The 23,872-nt window shown below is 40.5% G+C and overlaps 1 protein-coding gene across 1 annotated transcript in view; it reads left to right on the forward strand.

Moving 5' to 3' along the window:
• The first annotated feature begins 410 nt into the window (after positions 1–410).
• ITK (IL2 inducible T cell kinase) overlaps positions 411–23,872 on the forward strand; it is a 56,945-nt gene continuing 33,483 nt past the window's right edge. Inside the window, exons 1-4 of the mRNA XM_033095609.1 lie at positions 411–670; positions 17,912–18,016; positions 19,388–19,469; positions 21,300–21,428. Coding sequence (XP_032951500.1) covers positions 533–670; positions 17,912–18,016; positions 19,388–19,469; positions 21,300–21,428 — 454 coding nt within the window. The 5' untranslated portion in view covers positions 411–532. The remainder of the gene's footprint in view (positions 671–17,911; positions 18,017–19,387; positions 19,470–21,299; positions 21,429–23,872) is intronic.

The following is a 23,872-nucleotide window of genomic DNA, read 5'->3' on the forward strand; positions in this document are numbered from 1 at the left end:
GACCTGTGAGACCCATTTTGGACTTCTGAACGGCAGAAGAGTAAAATAATAAATTTGTGAGCCACTGAGTTTGTGATCATTTGTTACAGCAGCAACAGGAAACTAATACACAAACTATGGCCATTGGCTCCAGAGCCCAGGTTCCAACCCCTTGTGCTACATGAATTCACTGTTAGATGGGCTAAACCAGGAGCTATAGATTAAACACCAATCCTTCATATCATTTTTAGTCTAAGGTTTTTCAAATATCACTTCCAAACTATACAGCAAAGAGTATGTGCATTTTTTTTTTTACATATGCCTCTTAGTTTTGTGAATTTTGAAAGGATGTGGTTATGGCCTTTGACATCAGAGGAGAAGCTCAGCGATGTTGACTGAACACTGATAGAGAGATAACACTGGAGGCAAGTTGCCTTTGAACAACTCTCTCAAGATCAACTGCCGCCACATCTCATTCCTTGCCCCGAAGCTGTTTCCTCTGGTTGTGCTGAGGAGTGATGCCCAAAGCGCACCACTTTTCAAGAATTGGATCATGAACAACTTTATCCTCCTGGAAGAACGGCTCATCAAGAAATCCCAACAAAAGAGAAGAACTTCTCCCTCGAACTTTAAAGTCCGCTTCTTTGTTTTAACCAAAACCAGCCTGGCGTACTTTGAGGACCGCCACGGGGTATGTGAACACGTTTTCTTTTTTTACAAGAGTATCTTTCTATTTAGACTGGGCTGAATCCTGAGGGTATACACGGAATAAAATAAGTTCACAGGGGACCCAGACATGCCCATCGTGACACTCTAAACACTACTAGAATAGTGATGAGGAGAGAACGTGGAGAAAAGTGAAGAGCTGAGCTGGTTGTATTAGGTGATTTCAGTTCTAGAAATTATAAAAGAATAAGTTTAATGATAATGTTCATAAGCTCTTTTTCCCCTTCAAGTTTATGTTTAATTTTTAAATGATAATATCTCATGTGGCAAATGTTATGATTGGATAGAACTTGCACTTAATTGGAAATATATTACATTTTATGGCACATAGATTAATAAAATATTAGTGTTCATTGGGACCTGAGCAATGATCTAGCCCTGTTTCCTTAATTTATAATGGATGAAACTAGTAATTGGAATGGTTAAGTGATGGGTTCGATATCAATATTTTTATGAGTCCAGTTCTGTTTGTCTCAATGGTCATCACTCACCTGATATCTTGGAATAATTTTCACGGGGCATTTCATTGTCTAACATTTGCAAGGCACAATGGTAAACCACTTTATCTCTTGGAAAACTTTCCAGGAGACTAGGTTTGTCATGCAAAAAGGGGTATGCAATACAGACCAATGGTTCTTATGCAGAAGGTTACAGTTGCTTAGCTAACTTAGTCTTTTATATATCTATGGACACTCTTATATTCCATAACATCAATAACAGTAAGAGCAACAGGAATAATAATAATGTAGTCTGGTACCAAAAGGACGGGATGAGGGATACCACACTCGATTTTCCTCTAGATGAGTGAGCATAGGCAATCGTTTCTACCTTCTGTGTCAGGTTTTCTTTATAAAATGAAAGGACTAGAAATACCACCTACAAACAGTGCTTCTTTCTTTAAAAATCCTTTGTTTCTATGAAGTAACACTTGTTTAATCCTTTTAGCAATTTTTCAAGCCTGTTTGATTTCTTACTAAATCATTCTATTATTTTCCCATCACTAGGGAGGTAGGACAGGGTTTTTCACCTATATTTTACGAAGGGGAAATAACATTAGATGCTTGGGAGTCACTTAGGGACAAAGGTGCTGCGATTCCTTTTTGGGATATGACTTAGTAGGTGCAGGCATGAGTTTGGGTTGTTTTGAGAGCCAGTCTTTGTAGTGTTCAATGAAATGGAGTCCTGAGTAAAGCCAGGCTCTTATGGAGCCTATGGATGCCTGGCCTTTTTAAGTTTCAGGTAAAATAATACACCCTCTTCTTTAGAGGTAAAAATATGTGCTCATCTTCTGCAGACTCTTACTGATAACAATCAATACTCAATCAGAAAGCATATGGAATGACTTGTGTGCAAGACCCTTTTGACAGGTACTCAATAAGTATTTGTTGACTAAATCAATAGCGAGTCAGCAGTCAAGTGTTGAACTTGGAGGATTCATCATTTAGAGCTGACAAATCGCATGGCACGGGGTTGAGTTTTTCCTTATTGTGAATGGGATATTAAAAGTTCTTGCTTCATATTGAAAGAGCAGTCATTTGCCTTGAAATATGTTTTTCAAAGCCCATTTTAGTTTTCAGCAATTTGTTTTCCTGATTCAACACAGCACCATCTCATTTCGTTAGCGCAAATCATTTCTGGGCAGCATTGCTGATTGTGAACTGTTTAGTTGTGAATTCAGGACAATATTATTTTCAAATAGTCACACAACCAAATGGTCTTGATTCAAAACTGTCTTAATTATCATTTGCATGAGGACAATGTTGTAAAATCACTCTGCTTCTTCATTTGAACTCCAGTACACCACTGGCAGCTGAATACAGATCATTTCTGGAGAGGTAGGTGTCAACTGAGCAACGTGCTTAGTTGCACATGACTGATATCAGATCCTTTTCAGGAGTAAAAGAGAGGGCCTCGGGCACTTTGGGTAAGTATGGGCTGGAAGGGGCTGCATAGATGCAGACAAGCATCACGGCTTGGTGATGCCAGTGTAGCCAACTAGAGCTGGATTCAGATCCGCCTCTATCACTTTCTAGATGTAGGCAAAATAGTTCACTTCTTTAAGCCTCTGTCTCCTGTTTGTAAAGTAAGAACCCCAATACTATCTACCTCAACTGATGAGGAGTATTTCATGAGAAAATTATGGGATAAACTTGGCACTAAGAGTACCATCTCAACCTTCTGAAAGGCCCTCGGGAGAACTGGAAAGGTTTCCCTATTTTCATGACTGCACCTTAGGAATCAAGTTTACTGTGCTCACTATGGAAGCCATTACCATTTATGTGGGACAAGATAAACCATCAAGATGACCATTCTAGTCAGTGCCTGGACAAGGGTCACCATGTTTTATGGACTTTTCTTTTAGCCTATACTCTGATCTAGCAGCAGAAACGTCTCTTGCAACATGCATCCACCCTAAATTAAACATGGCAGGCAGGGAGATGTTCCCTTTTTCTGGATTTTGATAGCATTACTGCATAGTGTCAAAACCACAGCTTCTGGTGTTAGACAGGTCTGGGTCAAAGAGCAGTTCTACCACTTAAGACGGTGGCTTTGTGAAAGTTGATTAATACTGTTCAACCCTCTCGTAAGCTATTTACATGTTTTAAAATGATTAAACATTCTTCCTTGTTCTTGTTTCCTTTAAATGAGATGGGGGTCAATATTATTCTAATAGTAGTAACTAATACTTGCTGAGCACTTATCGTGTATTAGTCACTGTGCTAAATGTGGATTATTTCATCTAATCCTTATAATCACCCAGTAAATTAGGAACTGTTATTACCACCCCAATTTACATATCAGGAAACTGAGTCAAAGAGAGTTAAAATAACTTGTCTGAGGTCCCGTATGTCTCCAAAGCCTACACAGCCTCCCTGACAAATGGTACTTAGTATTATTAATAGTTGTTACTGATAGGTAATTGGGGACTCCACTGCGTTATTACAAAAGGTACAGTGCCTTCTGGTCTAAAGTCCTCAACATAAGGGCCATCCTGGACGTCAACAACCCATGCTATATGGGTCTTCTGCAGTGAAGTATGTTATAAGCTGTATCATTTCCACATAGACTCAAGGACAAATCCTTGTCTTTATTCACTCCAGGGAGCACCACTGTGTGTCCACAAAGAGATGAGAGCCTTGGCAAGCTTTGCCTCCTCAAGTCCCTCTAGAATCTGTCCATTTCTCTCCATTTCCTACAGTCACCTTCCTCATGAAAGACCCCAGCACATCTCACCTGGGACTGCTACCACCTCCTAACATTCTTTTGCACCCACACTACCCTGACCCCCCACTACTCCATTCTCCCCACGGTAGCCAGCATGAGCTTTCCACGCGGTGACAGTGATCACATCCTGATGCCCCTCATCAGAACTGACTTGTCCCTTCAGTGGTTCTCCCATTTTCCCTGATAGTAGACATCAAAATCTATTACATGGTCTCCTCTATCTCAGCTCATGTCCCTCTTTCTTCCGTCTCTCTGGGCTCTAATCACACAAGATTTTCTTCAGTTTTAAGATCTCCACTTTAAAAGTCATTTGCTTGGGGACATCTTCCTTGATTTCCTTAGACTAGGTCATCTCCTCTCGTTAGGCTTTGCCATAGCAACACACACCCTTTCTTCAGAGCACATGCCAAAGTTATAATTACCCATTTATTAATATGATTACTGTACTAAAGTCATTCCCCAGACCCACCCCCCAGTAGACTATAAGCTTTATGAGGGCTAGCACCCAATTTGCTGAAGATGGCATCACCAACGTCTAGGACAGTGCCTGACATACGTTATTCACTTATTAATTATTTGTGGAAGGAAGGAAAGGAGGGTAGGAGGGAAGAAAGGAAGGAGGAAGAACATGAGGTATACTACAGTTGGAGAGGTTAGAATCACACAAATGTTAGAGCCCTAACAGAACCAGGCTCAATGACAAAAGAGTAGAGAACAAAGTATGTGATACAGGACTTTAAACAGGAAATTTCTGGCTGTAGGAGTAAGTTAACAAGACTCCCTGGAGGTAGCAGTTCAAAGCTAAGCTTTGAACAAGGAAGAGGAAGATTCAGGTGGTTGGAATTTTAAGAGTTGGGTCAGAGAGACACATGTAGGAACCAGGAGATGGGCCAGCCACCCTCACCCCCTTCTTATTTTAGGAGAACCAAGCAACTCTATTCTTTCTTTTTTTTCCCCTCCACCCTATCTTCCCTTTCCTTCCCTTTTACAGCTAAACCCTTTGTAGATAATATCTTAAAGCTACCTCTGCATTTTTGCTTTAGACTTTCATCAGTCATGTTCTCTCTCCATTTCATTCCTCCGTGACTGAGTTGCCTTCTAGCTGGGCTCTGGCTGACACTTGACGCTCCATACAATCTATTATCTATGCAAAACCTAGAATGAATTTTAAAAATGACAAAGCACATATTTCCCCCTACTTTAAAGTCCTCTGTGGCTGTTTAGAGTATTTAAATACATTTTATCACCTGCAACACTCTTCATTCTGTGGCCCCTACGTGTCTTTCCGATTTCACTTCACACCACACTTTCCTGTATCCATCATGCTTCTATCACATTTGCCTTCTTTCTGAGCCTTGAAAACCCCAAGCTAATGCCTCCCCCACCCCAACTCCCACCTCCACCCTAGAGACTTTCTTCCCTTCATCAGTGAGTTACTAGGCCTGCTGAAGAAAGAAGATCTTCCAGGACCTAATTTTCATCCAGACATCAGTCTGGGTTTGCCTTTATGAAACTGGGGTGGAGGTTGGGGGAGCCTCACTTAAAGTGATTTAGAGGAGAAAACAGAAGCTCTGAAAGCTTTCCCATACATATGAAATTCCCTTTGTAGATCAAATGTCTACTCAGTTCCTTGAAATTCAGTAAAAATTGTTAGTATTTTAATAGAATAAGAACCTGATCCTATGCCTTATGTTGCCATATAATCCCCACTAGCCTCAAGTTTTTTATACGCCGCTTTCTCACTGTATTTTAATATTTAGAAATTTACAAATATAAATTTATTTTTTTAATATTTAAAATGTCACAGAAATTATACTTGCTTGTTATAAAAAATTCCAATATAGGACTTTTCCCCTCAAACTTACATATATGCTGCCAAAACTTTTTAATTTTAATTTATTTATGTTTACCTAACACTAGCTATATCAAGGAAATGTTTCTATTTTTGGTATATTTATATTTATATTTTGGTATATTTATATAAATATATTTGGTATATTTATATTTGTTTAGAAAACATTTCTTGAGTGCCTACTATATGCTCAGTTCCGTGCTATGCTAGGGATACAGTGATAAATAATAGAGACAAGGTATCCACCCTCATAAGACTATGTGCTGGTGGAAGAGACAGACACACGCAGGTATATAAATACATGGGGCAGATATAGACTGTGGCATGTTCTATAGAAAGACTAAGCAGTAGCTGGGGCTGAGGCTGGAAGAAGGATGGTCAGAGAAGTATTTATATCTGATGTCTGTGGGGACAGCAGATTATACAAGGGGCAAGAGTAGAAGCTAGGAAGCCGGTAGAGGCTGCCGGTAGTGATCTGGATGGATGCTTTCTTCTGATCTACTGGGTAGGATGCTGTGAGCAGCTCTGAATCGCCCGTCAGTTATTTTGTGTTTTACCTTTCTTACAGCATCCCTCTCCCTCAGGGAACTTTGTCCAGAATTGCTCTACTCCATATTTTGGTAGAAAAGTGCCTGGTGTCTAACCTGCCTCATAACCGACACTGAGCTCAGGCAAGCTTTAGCAGCAAGAACTGAAAACAAGTGAAATCCACTTTGATTAATCTCAAAAGACAGAGCAGCAAGCTTTCATATTCTCATACTGTTAAAAAAAAAAAATTACATCCAAAATGTTCTCTGTAGCTCTCTTGTCTGAAGATATTAATGTCTCCGTGATAATGATCTTTTTTCTCTTGCAGACTTAACTTTCATATAGTTACACACATAGAGCATGACAATTTTATATTCTATTTTTTCCATATATTCTTTTGCAGAAACATTTCCCCACATCTACATGAAATCATTTTCTCATATATATGATTGTCTACTGATCAAGTTGGTTCATTTTAGAGATATACTTATCTGTTTTATATGTCTGGACAAATTGATGAATTTATCTATCATCTATTGTGTGACGTTTCGGGTTGTTCCCAGGTATAGTGAAAACATTGAAAAATAATAGTATACCTAACACAGGATCGTCTCCTTTTTAAAATTGGCCCCTTAGGATAGCGTACCACACATGAGGTAACAGTGTCATAGGATAAGAACATTCCATGGCCCCATCATGCATTGCTGCATCATCTCCCAAAGAGACTGAAGCAATGTACGGAGACGCCAAATGTTACTAGAACCGTTAGAGGAGATTATGCTTCTAGGAAGGAGCTAATAGAAACAAAAGAATCTCACTGTTGTGATTTTCTTCTTTTGTTCCCCCCTTCTTCTGCTTCCCTCCCGCCCCCCTACTCCCCACCCAGTTCAAGCCATTGTTTCTCAGTCTAGTTGTGTAGGACACAGCTCCCTGGTCCATGCTGGTATTATGAGCCTTGTGGCTGAGGCAGTCAGTCACCAGTCATCTGTCGCTCGCTCACAGCAGCTCTCGTTGGCTGCCCGCCACTCACGCTGGCCACCAGCCACTCCTGGCAGCACATGGTAGCCCACAGCAGCTCATGCCAACCTCCGGCTGCTCATGGCAGCCCAGCTCCAGGAAGGGCCATTGTTCACAATCTTAGCTGTGGAGGGTGCAGCTCACTGGCCCATGTGGGAATCAAACCGCCAACCTTGGTGTTAGGAGCACAGCACTCCAACCACCTGAGCCACCGGGCCGGCCCCTGGTGATTTGCAAGTACACTATTTTTATAGGTTTTGAATGTTATGGTGAGAGAGGGGGAAAATGTATAATATTTTATACATGGGGAAAATTATTTGATTTCAAATCAGTCATATATATGTAGATGAACCATCATTTATATAGCAGGATTTAAGGGCTGCTGAAAAGCCTTCTACTCTGCAAAACATCAGTCTCCCCAGTTAATCATCTTAGGGGATGTGAAAGGTTCACATGAATGAGCTCTTTGGATTAAATCATCAAGTGTATTAAGAAGCAAATGAAGTACAGGAGGGTATCACATAAGCCATTTTTGATTGCTCTATAGAAGTCAGCTGTAATTTTAGATAAGGCCTAAAGGACTAAAAGTCTCAGACAAGCTATAATTCTGTAATTCTAGAAAAGTAGGATGAGGTGAGGAAGCAACAACACGACAGTTCAATAGAATGGAGACCTTGAACTAATCAACCTGGGGGACCTTGGTTAATCCCTTATTCTAGCTGACATTTTGTTTTCTTGTCCATAATATCAAGGGATTAGACCAGATCAGTGGTGTCCAAACTTTCCGAAGCATGGAACCCTCTTTTAGTACAAAATCATACCTGTCATCTATATCCCCATATATGAAACAGCTAGAAGTGAAAAGGCTCTGGTTGGAGTGAGAACATAAAGTCTGCCTTGAAACCTACCCCTTTGGACTTCCCCCTTGACCTTACCTGCAATGATCACCAAGCTGCCTTCCAATTCTATGACCTGTCTCTCCAGGGTGTAAATTGCATAATAGAAATGAAAAGACAAGAGCCAATTTAGAAAGTCATTTCACCTTGAAGCTTCACCTCTAACACAAATAGTTGGATTGAATGTCCTCTAAAGTGGAGCTCAAAAAAAGTGGAAACTATGTGATTGTATCTTTCTGTCAATGATATGAATTCACAAATAGACATGGAGATTAGCTAAACATGGATGCCTTTCCAGAAGTAATACATCTATGAGATGATTCATAACTGTGTCAGCTGATAAGCATGTTGTCAAAATCCAAGCATGACCATAAGGACATACCCTAAAAAGAAGGCAAACGTTTCAAATGTAACCAACATAAAATCTAAAATAATACAAGCCAATATTTAATGAGTACTTGATGTGTTTCAGGGTACTGAGTTAAGTGTTTTGCATGTATCATATAAATATCCACATTCACAATATCCACATGCAGTAGGTCCTATTGCTATCCCCATTTTATTGATGAAAAAAACAGAACCTTAAAGAAGCTAAGTATCTTTTTTGAGGTCACAATCTGGGACAAATATTAAAAAGTTGGATTAAATGTTCTTCAATAGGTATTTTCAGAGCTAAGCTTGTTTGGATCTGAGCAGTCTTATAATAGAAGCTGTGGTGACTGATAAGGGAGAGTTGGGGCAAAGATTCATTGGTGAGTGTCCAACACTGTCTAATGGAGGTTTCCAGTGGGGACCAGCAGGAGTGGTCCGGTTAGCCCAGCAGGCTTACCTGAATGACTATACTACACCACCAACAATAGTCACCAGCGTCTTTACAAGGAGAGGACTGAACACGTTCCTATGGATTTCTCTCATTTAATACTCACAACTCTTTGAAGAAGATAAAAGTCAAATTCTGTGTTAGAGAGGAAGCAATTGAGACACAGAGAAGTTATTTGCCCAAAGTCACAACCGTGGCAATAAGTGTGAAAGCAACAGCTTGGTTTGGGATTAGTCATTGCCTGTACTTTGATCCCACACTCATTATTAGTGTGTCCTTTTCTGAGAGCTCTTTTGGTGCCCAACTAGAATTTAATTCTGTGAGAATTCTCTGAGAAACTGACACAAGCATCGTGGCCATTCTGTGTGTGAATTCGCCAGTCTCTTATGATTCTGCAGAGTGTGTTTCTATCCTCCTGGACTCCGTAGGCTGACAAAAATGAGCTTCTGAACTACCTGAGGCTCTGATGCTGGGGTGACCTCTGCCAAGGAAAGGTGCTGTATAAACCTCAGCTCTATTTAGTTTACCAGACTAGCTTATATAATAACAGCTGGCCCTCATTGGACACTTCCTGGAAATAACATTCTGGGAAAGCTATTCCCAGAGTGAGTGGCAATACAGAAAGACCACCAAGTAGTGGGTATCAGCCAAGACTAAGGGCCCAGAAAGTGAGATTGAGAGCACTAACACCAAATCTTTCCCTGTTTCACAATCCTTACTGTGGCCTATTTCATGTACAATAATCCAATTATGTGTTTCCCAAATTGGGTTGCACTAGGCACAAGATGGTGCATAGATAAATCTGGTTTTGACATGTTTTTAATTTAATAGTTACATTTATTACAATTTATATTGGAAAAGTGTTTTTAAACTTATGCTAGTACTTTAAAACTTCCTTTGAGAATAAATGTGTTGAATGAGAAAGTAAATCAATTTAAAGAATAATATTAAGTATGTAATGCCATTTGATGGTCTGGATTAGGGCCAAAATTACATAGATAATTTGCAATACTTCTTGAAGATCAATCCATACTAAGATGCAAGCAGCTATATCATTCTTTTTTATGATTACATAATATTTCATTGTATGGATTAAAAAACATTATCTTGATAGACATCTAGTCTGTTTCTAATTACAAACAACGAGGAATGAATAAAATTGTAGGTACTCCACTTTCTATACGTATGACTATATCTGTAACAGGGGTTCTCACCAGGGGCAATTGTGCCCATCATTTGCAAGGGCTGGAGAAATTTGGGGTTTTCATGACTTGGGACAAGGGACACATGTGGGTAGAGCCAGAGATGATGCAATGCACAGGACAAACCCACAACAAAAGTTATCTAGTCCAATACATCAACAGCGCCCAGGTGGAGAAGACTTGGTTTATACAAAACATTTCTAGAAGTGGAATTGCTGTGTCAAAGGATATTCGTATCTGTTATTTTGTTGACCATGACCAAATTATTCTCCACAGAAATTGTACCAATAAACATCCCCCCGGGCCATGTGTGAGATGTTTGTTTTCTCAAAACCTCCCCAACACTATTATGATATGTCTTTGATCTTTGCTAGTCTGATACCTTTAAAAAATGGTATCTTGGTATAATTTATTTGCATTTATGTTACTGTAGTGAGGAGCATCTTTTTATATATTTAAGAGCAATTTTATATCCCTTTTGCCCATTTTTCTATAATGTTGTGAGTATTTTCCCTAATAGTTTGTAGGGGCTCTTTATCTACTAGACAAACGCTTTATACTAGTTTTAACTTACCTCTTCATTGTCAAGAGATTTTTACCCACTGGCCAATCATTCTGGAAATCTTACTCAAATCATTTATATTAAGAGTTTTGCCTTAGGTCCACAAATAACACTTTCTGCTGCACACTTGGTCTTACCTGCTATTCCCTCAGTCAACCAATTAACAAATATTAATTAATCACCTCTGTACAAGGAGTTATTTCCTGAAATGCAATGAAATTTTTATTAATTTACATACGTTGGCTGCTGACTCTCTAGTGCTTGAAACGTAGATACAAAAATATACTCCTCCAACTCATTAAAAATCTTATATCACTATTCTGGAAATAAGGAGGCTTTTGGAAGAGTGTTCACAGGGCAGAAACACTGAGAGATAAAATGCACCGGACACCTTGAGGAACCCTTTTGTACTGGTACATAGCACTCAGTGTCTGCGTGAGTCCTTTTCCCTCTGCCCTCCTTTGTAAGCACATTTAAACAAACATGCTTTCTAAAGGCTGCGATCACTAATATCTTTATGTAATATGAATGAGGATGGAAATTATTCCTGAATTCTTGCTTCACTTCTAAGATAAATATACCCACATAAAAACACAGAGTTGCTTTATTAGAATTTATACAGATAGTGGCTATCACTCAAGAAGACCATGAGAGGACTTGTCATGAACTTGAACATCCATGGATTCAAAAGAGCAGGTGACAGGTGCTGCCTGGCTGCTGCTTACAGCAAATGGGGTCAGGGGCAAAGAGCTGCATCATTTTGCACACCCGGTATTTGATGTATATCCCTTACCCTTCTCCTCTAGCCAACTGCCAAATTTGTATTACAGTGTCGTGTTTTTAAAAATTGCGGACTGCTTTAAAATTTTATTTTCATTTTTCTGCTTAGTAATTTGACACGCTCACTGTAAAAACTTCAGATATTACAGAAATATGAACTTCCATTGTGAAATTTTGTCATAGTGCCACCCAGAAGGGAGAACCAGGGTTCGCGGTGCTCCTTCTTGTATTATTTCTTTGAGTTTTGCATAAAAGAATCCATATGTTATTATATTTTCCCAAAAATGAGATGATGTTTCATCTATTGCTTTAAAACTTCTTTTCACATTGAATACATTTATTTTTGTCCCTCCATATAGGTCAACTTTCTCTTTGTTAATGACTACAGAGTAAACACAGGATAGAGGAATCATAACTAATTTAACTGTCTTTGATGGATATTTAAATTTCTTTAGGTATTTTTTAGTGCAATACATAATGCCACTATGAACATCCTTTTATCTACATCTTTATATATTTTGAACAGATGTTTCCATAGGATAAATCCTATAAGGGAAATGTATTTATATATATCTAATTAACTGTTTTAAAATACAGGAAAAGAAATACATGTGCACGGTAAAATAGTGAAACAGTATAGGAGGATATGAGGTGAAAAATAAAGCTCTCTTTCTATTTCCTACTCCCAAACCTCAGTACCACTTGCATGACTATCTGCTCGTAGTAGTTTCTTGTGAAAAAATACATTCATCACTTTCACAGAGGATCACAATTTGCCTTCTGGAATCTGTATGAGAGTACACTTCTTTTTCCTTTCTTTTTCCTTCTTACCTTTTTGTATTTTGTAAAATACTCACTTTTTTCTTTCGGGTAGTCAGGGTGCTACTACCGACAAGATGGCAGACTTGAAGAAAACCTAGCTTGCTTTCCCCACTGCACAACCAGCCTCATAATAAACCACAGTGTGAAAAGCTGAGGTAAGGAAAGCCAGATGACTCTGGTTTCCCATGACTAAAAGGTCTTGTGGAAAAGAGGAAAGGAAAGAAGGCAGACGTGGGGTGGATCATACTTCCCTGGCTTTCAGTTGGCCCGGGAGCCCCCAAATCAGCTACCTTAGTTCCAGATCTTGTCAGAATTTCAAAGTTTAGTGGTGATAGACTCAGGTGAAAATGGGTTGGGGAGGGGAGGAAACAGCAACAGCTAATGACAAGTTGCACTTGTGTTTTAGAATATGCTACTTTTTCCATAGAGATAGTAACAAGCACAGCTTTACTGGGTATCAAGCAACATGTTAGGTGACTTCCTGCGGTGCCGGTCATGATAACCCCACGACACAGCTGTCAGCATCCCCATTACTCCTGAAGAACTAAAAGAACTACGAAGAGCTAAGAGAACTAAGCTCGGAACTGAGACAACTTGCTCAATATTACCTGTCATCATAGGGATTCAAACCATGGCTTTTCCTTGTTCCAAACCTCTTCTTTCCTCCCCCACAGCTCAAGAGTTACCTTTGTTAGAAAAGAAGGCTGAGTGAGTTAGGAGACTGGGAGGGAATTCTAGGGTTGCCTCCAGCACGTTTTGCAGAAGGGAGGAAACTAGAATCCAGGAAGACCTCTTGAAACCGATGTTAGAACTATATTCTGCATTCTTCCAGGGGTGGAGAAAACAACCCCCCAAGTCAATCACTCAAGTTTCATTTCACAGGATATTAGTCTTAATTTCAATTGTGTCATTGTTTGATTTCAGGTTGGTACAATGGCTGTACTACACCCCAGAAGAGACAATGAGCAAAAAATTTGAAAAATGCTTTATTACAATCATCAATGGAAAGATTTCCTAGTCTTAAAGAAATTCTGATAAAGGCGTGTGGTTACATTTACAGTGTGATCTGGGAAAGTTAAACACTCACTCCCCTTGGTTCCCTTTGAAAAATACTCTCTCAGCTGATGCGTGAAATTCCATTATCAAAGTTTCCTCTTGGCTTAAGTCGTCTAATACAAACTGTTCTAACCCAAACTCCTCTGAAACAAGCTGAGCATTAAGCTGTCAGTAAGTTAAGCCTTTGGTGAATGACTATTTGAGGAAAGTTTTGACAGGAGAGTGGGAGAGGAAGCAAAAAGCTAAAGCCCTCACATTTACAAAGTGAGAGTACATGTTAGGAAGACCAGGAAACCTTTCTTTCATAGTTTTGCTCTGATTTTACAAATAATTGGCAAAATAAACAAATGACTCCGGAAGGTCAAAATCACCAGTATTGACAGTTAAATATTAATGTTGTCTCCCAAATGGTGGTTCTTAGTTACATATTTGCCTGAAAGAAAATCCCCAAAGAAATTGAAGGCACATAAAGACAAGAGAACAAGATCTTGTTTTATGGGCAGCATTTGGAAATGAAAAGGAAAGAAACGCTTGAGTGATTTGTTTATCATTTGAATGATTTTATTTTGCTAGTAGTCTTACGCATATGTCATTCTTTTAAATCCTCTAAATTAACCCATGAGTCAGAGACTATTAAAAAAAAAAAAAAGCGCTGCCTCAGGTTGCACAGCTGGTCAAGCAGATGTGGGTCGGCCTGACCTGAAAGCTGCATTTTTGTCCCATTCTGCCTCATCAGAGCAGAAAGGTCAAATTCTGCTGTTTTTCAGAAGGGTGGGGATATCCTCTTTCATGGGTATCAGACATACAACTTCTCCCTGATGTATCTGCTGGACTAGCCAAGCTGCCAAGGAGCCAATGTTATGGAGCCAATAGGGGCTATTCTGAGAAACCAGGGAAAATGCTCCCCCTTTGAAATGCAGCATAAGCATTGCCTGACCAAATGGGGCAGAAACAAATCTCTATTGGGTCACAGCTTGAAGAAATCAGTCATGCAATTGATTGTTCGATGTTGGGTCCAGAGAATAAAAGTCTTATCTGGAAAGTTGGGGCAAGTACAAAGCCATGAAACATAGTCACTAAGCGCTCAGGCTCTAGAGTCATAAGAGTTGAGCTTGTGTGCTGCTCTTCCACTTCAGAGACTCGGCCCCTTTACACCTCAACTTCCTCACCTGTAAAATGGGGGTCATGGTTAAATAAGATGGCGCATTGCATGTGTGAAGTATAGAAAATGCTCAAAAACATTGTCTTTTACTTTTTTCCTGCCTCTCTCTTTGAAAGCCACAACCCAAAATTCTATTTCATACAATATTTTAACATAAAGAGAAAGGAGATATAAAAGCCACTTGCACAAGTTTGACTTTGTTCACATTTGTGGGCATCAGTTTCCTGTTGGATGGTGTTGGACCCATGCCAGATGGCCAGGGTGAAACTTTGGAATGGGAGGACAGCTTTGAACATGGCTAAGAGTCAAGGCCCGGAGAGATCCTGTGACTTTCACTTCAAGTGATGCAGACAGAATAACGAGGAAGTACGAGGGCATGTTTTATTTGGTGTCTCTCTTTCCCTGGTGGCTTTTGTGTGGTTTCCTTGGAAGCTTTTACCCTGGCATTTTTCAGAAATAGTGCAGTTGTTTGGGATGATGACAGGCAATCACCATTTCCCAGAGAAGAAGCTGTGTTTAGCTGGCTGACCAGCTGCTCCCCAGTGCCTGGCTCTGGAAAAGCACCGCTGGTTTGTTGTTTACCACGTATCACATCAGATCTTATAATATCGAGAAGAATGGTCTTTGGAGAGACTGACAAAGCAGGATGGATTGTGAAGGAGGAACCTGAGCAGTCATGTGGGAAAGAGACAGAGTTTTGACAGTAGAACATGAAATCCATCCAACAGAAGAGCAAACCTGATAGCAGGCTCACCTGACAGATAGTTAAGGTACAAATGTCCTTAAAAATCCATTTCTTTGAACTCAAAGAAATCAAAGGAGATCATCTGAGTTTAGAGAAGTCTTCCTTGGAAATCTTGGAGCCACATTATCCAATAAGGTAGCTACCAACCATGTGTGGTTACTGAGCTCTTGAAATGTGGCAAGTCCAAAATGATGTGTAGACTTAAAATACATGATCTCAAAGACTTAGTATTAAAAAGTAATATATTTCATTAATTTTTTATGGTGATTACATGTGGAAATGATAATATTTTAGATATACGCATTGGGTTAAACAAAATATATTCTTAAAATTAATTTTGTTTCTTTTTGCTTTTTCTGTGTGGCTACTAGAAAATTTTAAATACATAATTGGCTCACATTATGTTTCTATTGGACAGCACTGCATTAGAATTTCATTTAGAAGTTTTATCCCTACTCACAACTCCAGTTGCTATTCAACTCCACTTTGTACCCTGATTATAATGATCTCGGGCTATTAATAACAAACACTTATCCCGAACTTTTCTACCCCAGGGCTTTAGCTCTTACAGTTCACTCAACCTAGGATGCTCATTCATCCGACCTTCTCATGGTGGGCTCCTTTTTCAGCTTTCTGACGTCTTCTCAAATGCCCTCTCTCCAGAGAGACCTGCCCTGACCACAAGTTCATCACTTCATCCTGGTTCTATTTTCTTTCTAGCACTTGTTTATGTTATCTGCCTTCCCAATAAGACTGTGAGCTCCATGAGAAAGTCTACTACTTTCATCTCTCTATTTCCTGCCCTCAGAAAAGTTCCCAGCTTATAGCTGGCCCACAATAAATTTTTCCAGGATGGCTACACGCATTAGACTTAAATTTGATTGAGACTGTTTAAATTGCATTCCACTGGGCACCCTTAATTCATACCATCTTAACACGAGCACTTGTGGTGGACCAGCCACTGTTCTAGGTCTTGGGGATAGATATAGTGACCGATGTCCTGCTCTCCACTCTCTGGGAGCATAGGACGTAGTGGGTTCCAAGGACAAAAATGTCTGCACATGGAGTCGCCATATGACTGCCATGAGCTTTTGTTGCATTTCATTGTGTGTACTGCTAAGGAAATAACAGAGGTTGAAAAACAAGATAACCTCAAAGCTCAGACTTTCTGTTTACCCGTAGCTGCAGATGGTTGTTGGAAAAGCTGGTCCCTGGTACTCTTCTGTTTTTCAAAAACAGATTAACCATTCCAAAGACTATGATTATGGGCAGAATCAAGGCACGCATTTCTAGCTTTGGAAGACTATAACTGAGAAGATAATTTGAGTCCAAAGGGCACATGTTTTCAGAGGTTTTTAAGGGAAGACTGACCTGTTTATTCATTGCTAGATTACAAAGTGGCTGTAGACCACTATGTGGAGCAGACGCTCTTTTTTTGTTTGGAAATATCCCACAAATGTGTGTGGGAAAGACAAATGCATTCCAAATGGTGAACCGTGACTACCTCAGGGTTATAGAGAAAGGCAGGATAATAAGACACTATAAATATTTTCTTCACGTACCTCCATATTGGTTTATTTTTGTTACAATGACCATGGATAGATTTCTGTACTTTCAAAATTGAATAAAGTAGATTTTGGAGTGAAAATTTAAAAAGAAACACCAGAAAGCTTCCCTGTATTTGATAGGAGGTACTTCTCACGTCTTGACTTTTTCCATCTCAGTTCTATGTCTCCGCTACTAATATAAAGGCCAGCCACCGGGTTGGGTATCAAAAAATAAGAAATAAAGATTGATCTCACTTCTGGAGAATTTGGTGATGTCATGGCTCCCTGAATATCAGCTGAGAGCACTCATATAAAACAACTCTCTTGCCATAGCTCTTCCTTAACCTCTTTAATTGGTAGAGTACCCCTTACTGAGGGCACCAATTATAAGCTAGATAATTTGTTGACATATTCCCATTTTATTTTCTAGTCAACCCTTAAATGGGAGGCATTACTGTCCTCCTTTATCAGATATGGAAATTGAAGTTCTGGGAGGTTAGGTGAATAGCCCGAGGTCACAGAGCTAGTTAGAGACAGAGCGCAACTTTGAACTTAGTCCTTTCCAAAATTTTGTCCAATTCACCACCATTTGCTATCTCTTTCTAAAGGATAAAATATAATGAAGTAGTTTGCAACTGGTTCCACAGCCGAATTAAACTATTCTCAGGGGAAGCCTAATTCTAGGCACTTGCGAAAGGCTTGTGATCTCCAAAAGCTTTTCCCTACCTGCCCTGCCTTTCCATGGAGCCTGATAGCCCACTGGTAGAATCAGTCCCATTGGTAAAAAAGATTCAAAGAGACTGTTCTAGGAGTCCAATCAGAGAGTCCTTCTCAGGCACTGAGGGCCAATAAGTAGCTTCTGGATATTTAGGGGGCGGGGGGTGGAATGGAGGTGGGATGAGAAGTGGTTACAAAACTAATGGATCTTATCTAGTAATGGATTTCCGGAAGCAACCTTGACAAAAATATTGTCTTCTTTTTCTCCCCCACAGAAAAAACGTACTTTGAAGGGCTCCATTGAACTCTCCCGAATCAAATGTGTCGAGATTGTGAAAAGTGACATTAGCATCCCTTGCCACTATAAATACCCATTTCAGGTAAGTCCATCATGCCTGAGGGGACTAGTTCCTCATTCCTTTTATAATGGTTGAAATTCTCAGTCATTGTAAGAGACGGCTCTGGTCTAGGGTTAGATCTTAGACCAAGACCAGAAGAAAGCTGCTATGTTCTTCCAAGCAATTTCACATTCATTCATTCATTCATTTATTCTACAAATATTAAGCTCAAAATCTTGAAAAAGTTGTCATTCCTCATTCCCCTTCCCCACCTCAAGGAAAGTCCTAACTACTCTGCCCCTGAGGGGAGGAAAATAAACTGTCAGGGGCCCCAAGCCTAATGTTCTTTAAGTGCAGTTAACTCATGATTTGGGGCAATGGATTGCAACCCTTGGTTAGAAATTGCTTGGAGGTTCTGAGGTCAAAAGAATCAGATTTTACAATCTGAGAACTATTTGGAGTTGTGCTGCCCATTACAGGGGCCACTGTGGATGTTTAAATTTAAATGTCAATTAATTTAAGTTAAATAATATTAAAATTTCAGCTCCTGAGTCACACTACGGAAGCCACATTGAATGAATGAACATTTCCCGTGTTCAGTAGCCACACATGGCTAGTAGCTTCTGTATTGGACAGTACAGATGATAGACCATTTCCCTCCCTGCAGAAAGTTCTATTGGACAGAGCTGGTGGAGGGTATCTGTAGTCTTTGACATTGTCTAAATCTTATCACCACTCTTGGCATGTGTGGCTCTGAAGGACTGGCTTATTTCCTTGCACATCACAGGGTGCCATTCTTGTTTGCCAATCTGAGGGGTAAATATTCCATTTTCAGTGTGGCATAGGAAAGAAAGGTCGTTCTTCTTACTGGAAAGGTGATCTCCATCAGTTGGAGTTTTTAGTGCAAAAAGTTAAAAAAAAAAAAAAAGGAATTACATGTATTTTCCTGTCATTAAAATTGTAATTACAAATGAGTACATGAGAAAAAAAAAATCTGGTGAAATTCAAAGATTTGTAATCAAGTTAATAGTACTGGACTTGTGTCAGTTTCCTGGTTTTGGACATGTGCCGTGGTTATGTAAATCAACAGGGGGGGGGGAAGTGCACGAGAACTCTATTATTTTTGGAACTTCTTAGGTGTCTTACATTATTTCAAAATAAGAAGTTTTTAAAATCCCAATTATATCCTTGCCATCTAATATCTTACTCAATAATATGCCAGAAAGATTTTCTTTAGCTGCTGAAAAATTAATATGAGAAATAAACATGCCGTCAAGAGAACTCTTTCTCCAGTTATTTGAATTTAACGATGGCTTAGAGACCCCACTCTCAGCCCAGTAAGCCAGAGGGGCCTGTTGTCCATCATCCATCTTTGGGTGTATTGCTCACCTTGAACTCTGTGTGTATCTCCAGGTTGTACATGACAACTACCTCCTGTATGTGTTTGCTCCAGACCGCGAGAGCCGGCAGCGCTGGGTGCTGGCCCTTAAAGAAGGTAATAAATCTCCTGTGTGATGGAGTTCCTGAGACCCCTTGATCCTCTAGTTGGATTGGATTCCACAGTACAACAAAGGGTAGCTGAGGGTCAAATATTTCCCCCTTTGGGTGTTGGTGGAAGGTCCCAACTTTTCTCTTTGGACACAAGAGGCAACAACAAGTACAGGGCAAGGTCAGCCAAATCCAGCCCACCGCCTGGTTTTGGAAAGCTCCAAGCTAAGGATAGTCTTTATATTTTTAAGCGGTTCCATTTTAAAAGGTTATATAAATATCTACATAATATGCTAATTTTGCCTGCTGGTGGACAATACCTGAAATATTTACTAGCTGCCCCTTTCAGAAGAACTTGGCTAACTGCTGATGTGGGGTGAAAAATAAAAGCATGGGCCCTTGGGTGAGATGACCTGGTTTTGACTCCTGGCTCTGCCGCTTACTAGCCATGTGTGCTTGGGCAACTTCCCCAGTTGCTCTGGGCTTCAGTTTCTGCATCTGTTTTTAGAAAGGGAAAAAAAAGAGGGAATAATCATAATAGTAACTGCTGCCAGAACTGCTGTGAGTAAAGCCCTTGGGAACTAGCCTGGCCCATAGTCAGCACCCAATAAATGTTCGCCAGCGTTCAACGCTTTCAGATCATCAGTAAAGGTATTTCTTAAGGCTCGCCTTCCTGACAGCATAATTTGAAGCAGCCCAGTGTTGAGGTACATGGGATGTGGAGCCAGGATGCTAAGGCGAAAATCCCAGCTCTGCCAATTATTATGTGTGACCTTGGGCAAGTTCCTTGACTTTTTCGTGTCTCTACTTCCTCAGCTATAAATTCTGACTAACAACAGTCATAGGGTTATTGGGAGAATTAAATGAGTGATGAGATGGCAGACACTTAGGACTATACCTCCATATACACACAAAAAGCACTCAATCAATCAACATTATTATTGTTGTTATTTACCCTGAAACCCTGGATTTGCAGGAGAACTGGGTTCAAATATTAATCTGTCTCTAAGTAGCTATGAGGACGTAAGGGTAAGCAAGGCATTTGGAACCTCAGGAGCCACGATGCCTCTATCTGAAAAACGAGAATAAAAATGCAAGTCTTATCTTCTTTCAAGGTGACTTTGAATCTCAAATAGAATATAAACAGGCAAGTGACGGGTAAACTGGAAAGTGCTCTCAAATATAACAGTCACAGGACACAGAACAAACACTAAAGTATAAAAGAATCAAAAGGGCCCCAACTATGTCCATTAGCTGTTCTCCCTCTGTGAAGGGGTTTTCCTCATAGGACATTAAAGTTAGAAGGAGCTGTAAAGATAATCTGTCTAGTTCTCCGGGTTCTATACTTCTTTTTTCAGCAGGAGAGTCTTTTTTTTTTTTTTTTCCTACCATAATCTTACTTTAAAGCCACAGATCTAGAAGGGATCAAAGCAAAGTTGCTGTGGTTGGAGGTGGGGAATCCCACCCACTCAGCCTCCCCATTACCTCTAAGGCACTTTTGTGGGGCCCACTGGTCCCGTCTAACAGCCTCATTACACACTGGGGAAACTGAGGTGCAGATGAGAGTTTTGCCCAAACTAAGGACACACAACTAACCTGAGTCAGAGCCAGACAAGAACCCAGGTCTGCTGATGCCTAAATCCAACATGCTCTTCTCTACAAATGTATATATATGCCCAGGAAAAGGCCATTTTTCTTACTCTTCTGAGTACTAGTCACTCAGGCTCACACAGCTAGGGCCAGTCTCCAGGAGTTATAAAGTGGGTGGCCCTAGATGGGCTGATCTGGAAATAACTCTTCTGCTGGTACCAAATAACTCTTCCTTGGTTCCTTTCAGAAACAAGGAATAATAACAGTTTGGTGCCCAAGTATCATCCTAATTTCTGGATGGACGGGAGGTGGAGGTGCTGCGCTCAGATGGAGAAGCTTGCAGTGGGCTGTGCCCAGTACGATCCAACCAAGAATGGTAAGACACTAAGAATTCCCTTTCTTCTTTGTAAAATGAACACCCTTTCCACTACGTAGTAGAAAGTAAAAGCTCTCAGCTTCCCATCATCAGGGGTGTCAGAGACTGAATGCAAAATTCTACATTTTCAGAATTTTCAGAGGGAAACCATCCGCCTCTACTACCTGTGTATTGATTTTTTTTTCGTCTCAAAGCTTATGGTCGTTATACCTCTTTGCCCTTGGACCAGCAGCATCAACATCACCTGGGGCTAGTTAGAAATGCAGATTCTCTGGCCCCATCCCGGTCTACTAGATCAGAAATTGTATTTTAAAAAGATTCCCAGAAGATCTGTGTGCACAGTAACGTTTGAGAAGCACTGCTACAACCTTGAAGTTAGGAGATTTGAATGGCATGATTTACTTAAATCTTAAGTTGTAGAGACAGCCTTAAGAGGTCTATACTATTCGTTTTTTGCAGTATCGTTACAGCACACGTGTGTTTAACTACACAAGTTCAACTCTCTACATTGGTGGAGCGAGAGAAAGTAAAAGCCGAATAACTATTTATTTTGCCATGTGGCTTCTCTCTATCTCCCCTTCAAACCTGCCCTTGACCTCTCAGAGAAAAGGAGGCTATCGCCTACGTGCAAAGTGAAAACAAAAGACGTTCTTTCTTGACATTTGAGGGCAAAGGCCCAGGTCTTGGGGATTGGAGCACAACTCGATTTTACCTTATGTGTGATGATTTTGGGACCTGAACCCCCGATGAATGCAGCTCCCCTCTGGTGTACTTTTACATGCGTTATGCACCCGTTCATCGCAACCATCCGGGGTAGATGCTATGATGTTAAAGAAAGAGAAGGCTTGAGCAGTTCAGGATGCTTGAAGTCCCACAGGTAGGACATGCTCTGCAAAACCCCTGTTGAAGAGGAACTATGGATCCTATGGATTATTTTGCTTTCATTCCCCTCTCCTCTCAACCTCTCTTACCCTAGTTACGTTTTCTCACCTGTCAGTTTCTTTTTTGCACTAAAACCTAATAGCTCAGATTGACAAACCAAAGCGGATGTGCTAAATGTAAGACACGGCTGGGTTTTCCATGGCTTCCTGAGTCATAGCCCCTTTCCACTTTTAAAAACCATCACTTCTCACCCTCTACCTTGGAAGAGAAAGTTCAAGGTTATCAGTCCCTGGGCCCAGAAGAACATTTATTTGTTTTAGGAGTCAATGATCCTCTGATTAGCTTTGTTGATCATACTCTCAAAGGTATTTAATGAAAAGAAAATTGAAGGTTTTATACAGGTGGAACCCACCACCATGATGGGATGGCATCGCCTGGCCTCCATGAGTGAAAACCCTTTCCCAGCCAGAAACCTGGTCTCCAAATTCCTGCCAGCACCTTGCTGTGGGCCCTTGGATGTGTCAGTTGGCCATCAAGGGCCCTAACATCCTCATCTCTAAACGGTAGGGGAAGTCTTAGAGACCCTAACATGAAATATTTGCTAAGCCCCCTTCCAGTTTTGAAATCCTTTGAATCAGTTTCCATTTGGCTGTTTTTGCCATGCACGTCGTAGCTGTTCCCCTTCCGGGTGCTCAGTATTTCCCTCCACTAGGTGGTAGATACATGACTGAGGCATGAGGAGCGTCTAAATGACTCCCAAGGACCACGCTTGGGGAGGGTTGGTCATGCTGAGCTTCTCCCCACATGAAGCCAGCGGCCTGACAACTGGATAGTCACTCCGCTAATGGTTCTGCTTTTGAGTTGCCACCTATGGCCACCACCCCCTGAGCATGTTCTCATTCTACTCTTTCGACTTGGTTTAAGTAACCTCATGTACCAGAGCTTTGACAGAATTGAGGGCAGAGTTTCTGAGAAGCACACTCCACTGTACACACAGCAAATGATCATTTGTTCTGGGTGAAGGCTCGTAGGATTCCGGGGTTGGGCACACATACAATGCAGGGTCTAAGAGCACAGGGCAAAAAAAAACAATAACACTTACAGTGAGTCCTAATCCCATCACTTCTTTGCTGTGTGACTTCATGTGTGTTACTTAACCTCTCTGAGTCCCTGAGCCATTTCCTCATCTGCAAAATGGGGACAAATGATAATAAGTAGCCTACTTTATGGGGTTACTGGGAGACTCAGTGAGGTTGTGGAAAGCTCTTAGCACAGCTACTAACACTTACTGAGCTCGCAATCAATGGCAATTGTGTCTACCAGTCTTTCTTATTTGTGGGGAGAAGAATGTGGAGCTGAGACATAGCCATAAGTGTGTGCATGCCTGAGAAGCAGGAGAGATAATTGAGTGAAAATGGACCCTGCTATACCCAACCCACAGAAACACTTATTTATTAGAACTGGCTCTGATCTCACCACATACCAACTTCTCACAGAGGGAGAGGAAGGGAAGAGCAAGGCCAGAGGAAGAAGAAAGAGAGAACAGTTACAGAATGTTCAGG

The sequence above is a fragment of the Rhinolophus ferrumequinum genome, chromosome 24 (assembly GCF_004115265.2).
Source record: "Rhinolophus ferrumequinum isolate MPI-CBG mRhiFer1 chromosome 24, mRhiFer1_v1.p, whole genome shotgun sequence".
Classification (NCBI taxonomy): domain Eukaryota; kingdom Metazoa; phylum Chordata; class Mammalia; order Chiroptera; family Rhinolophidae; genus Rhinolophus; species Rhinolophus ferrumequinum.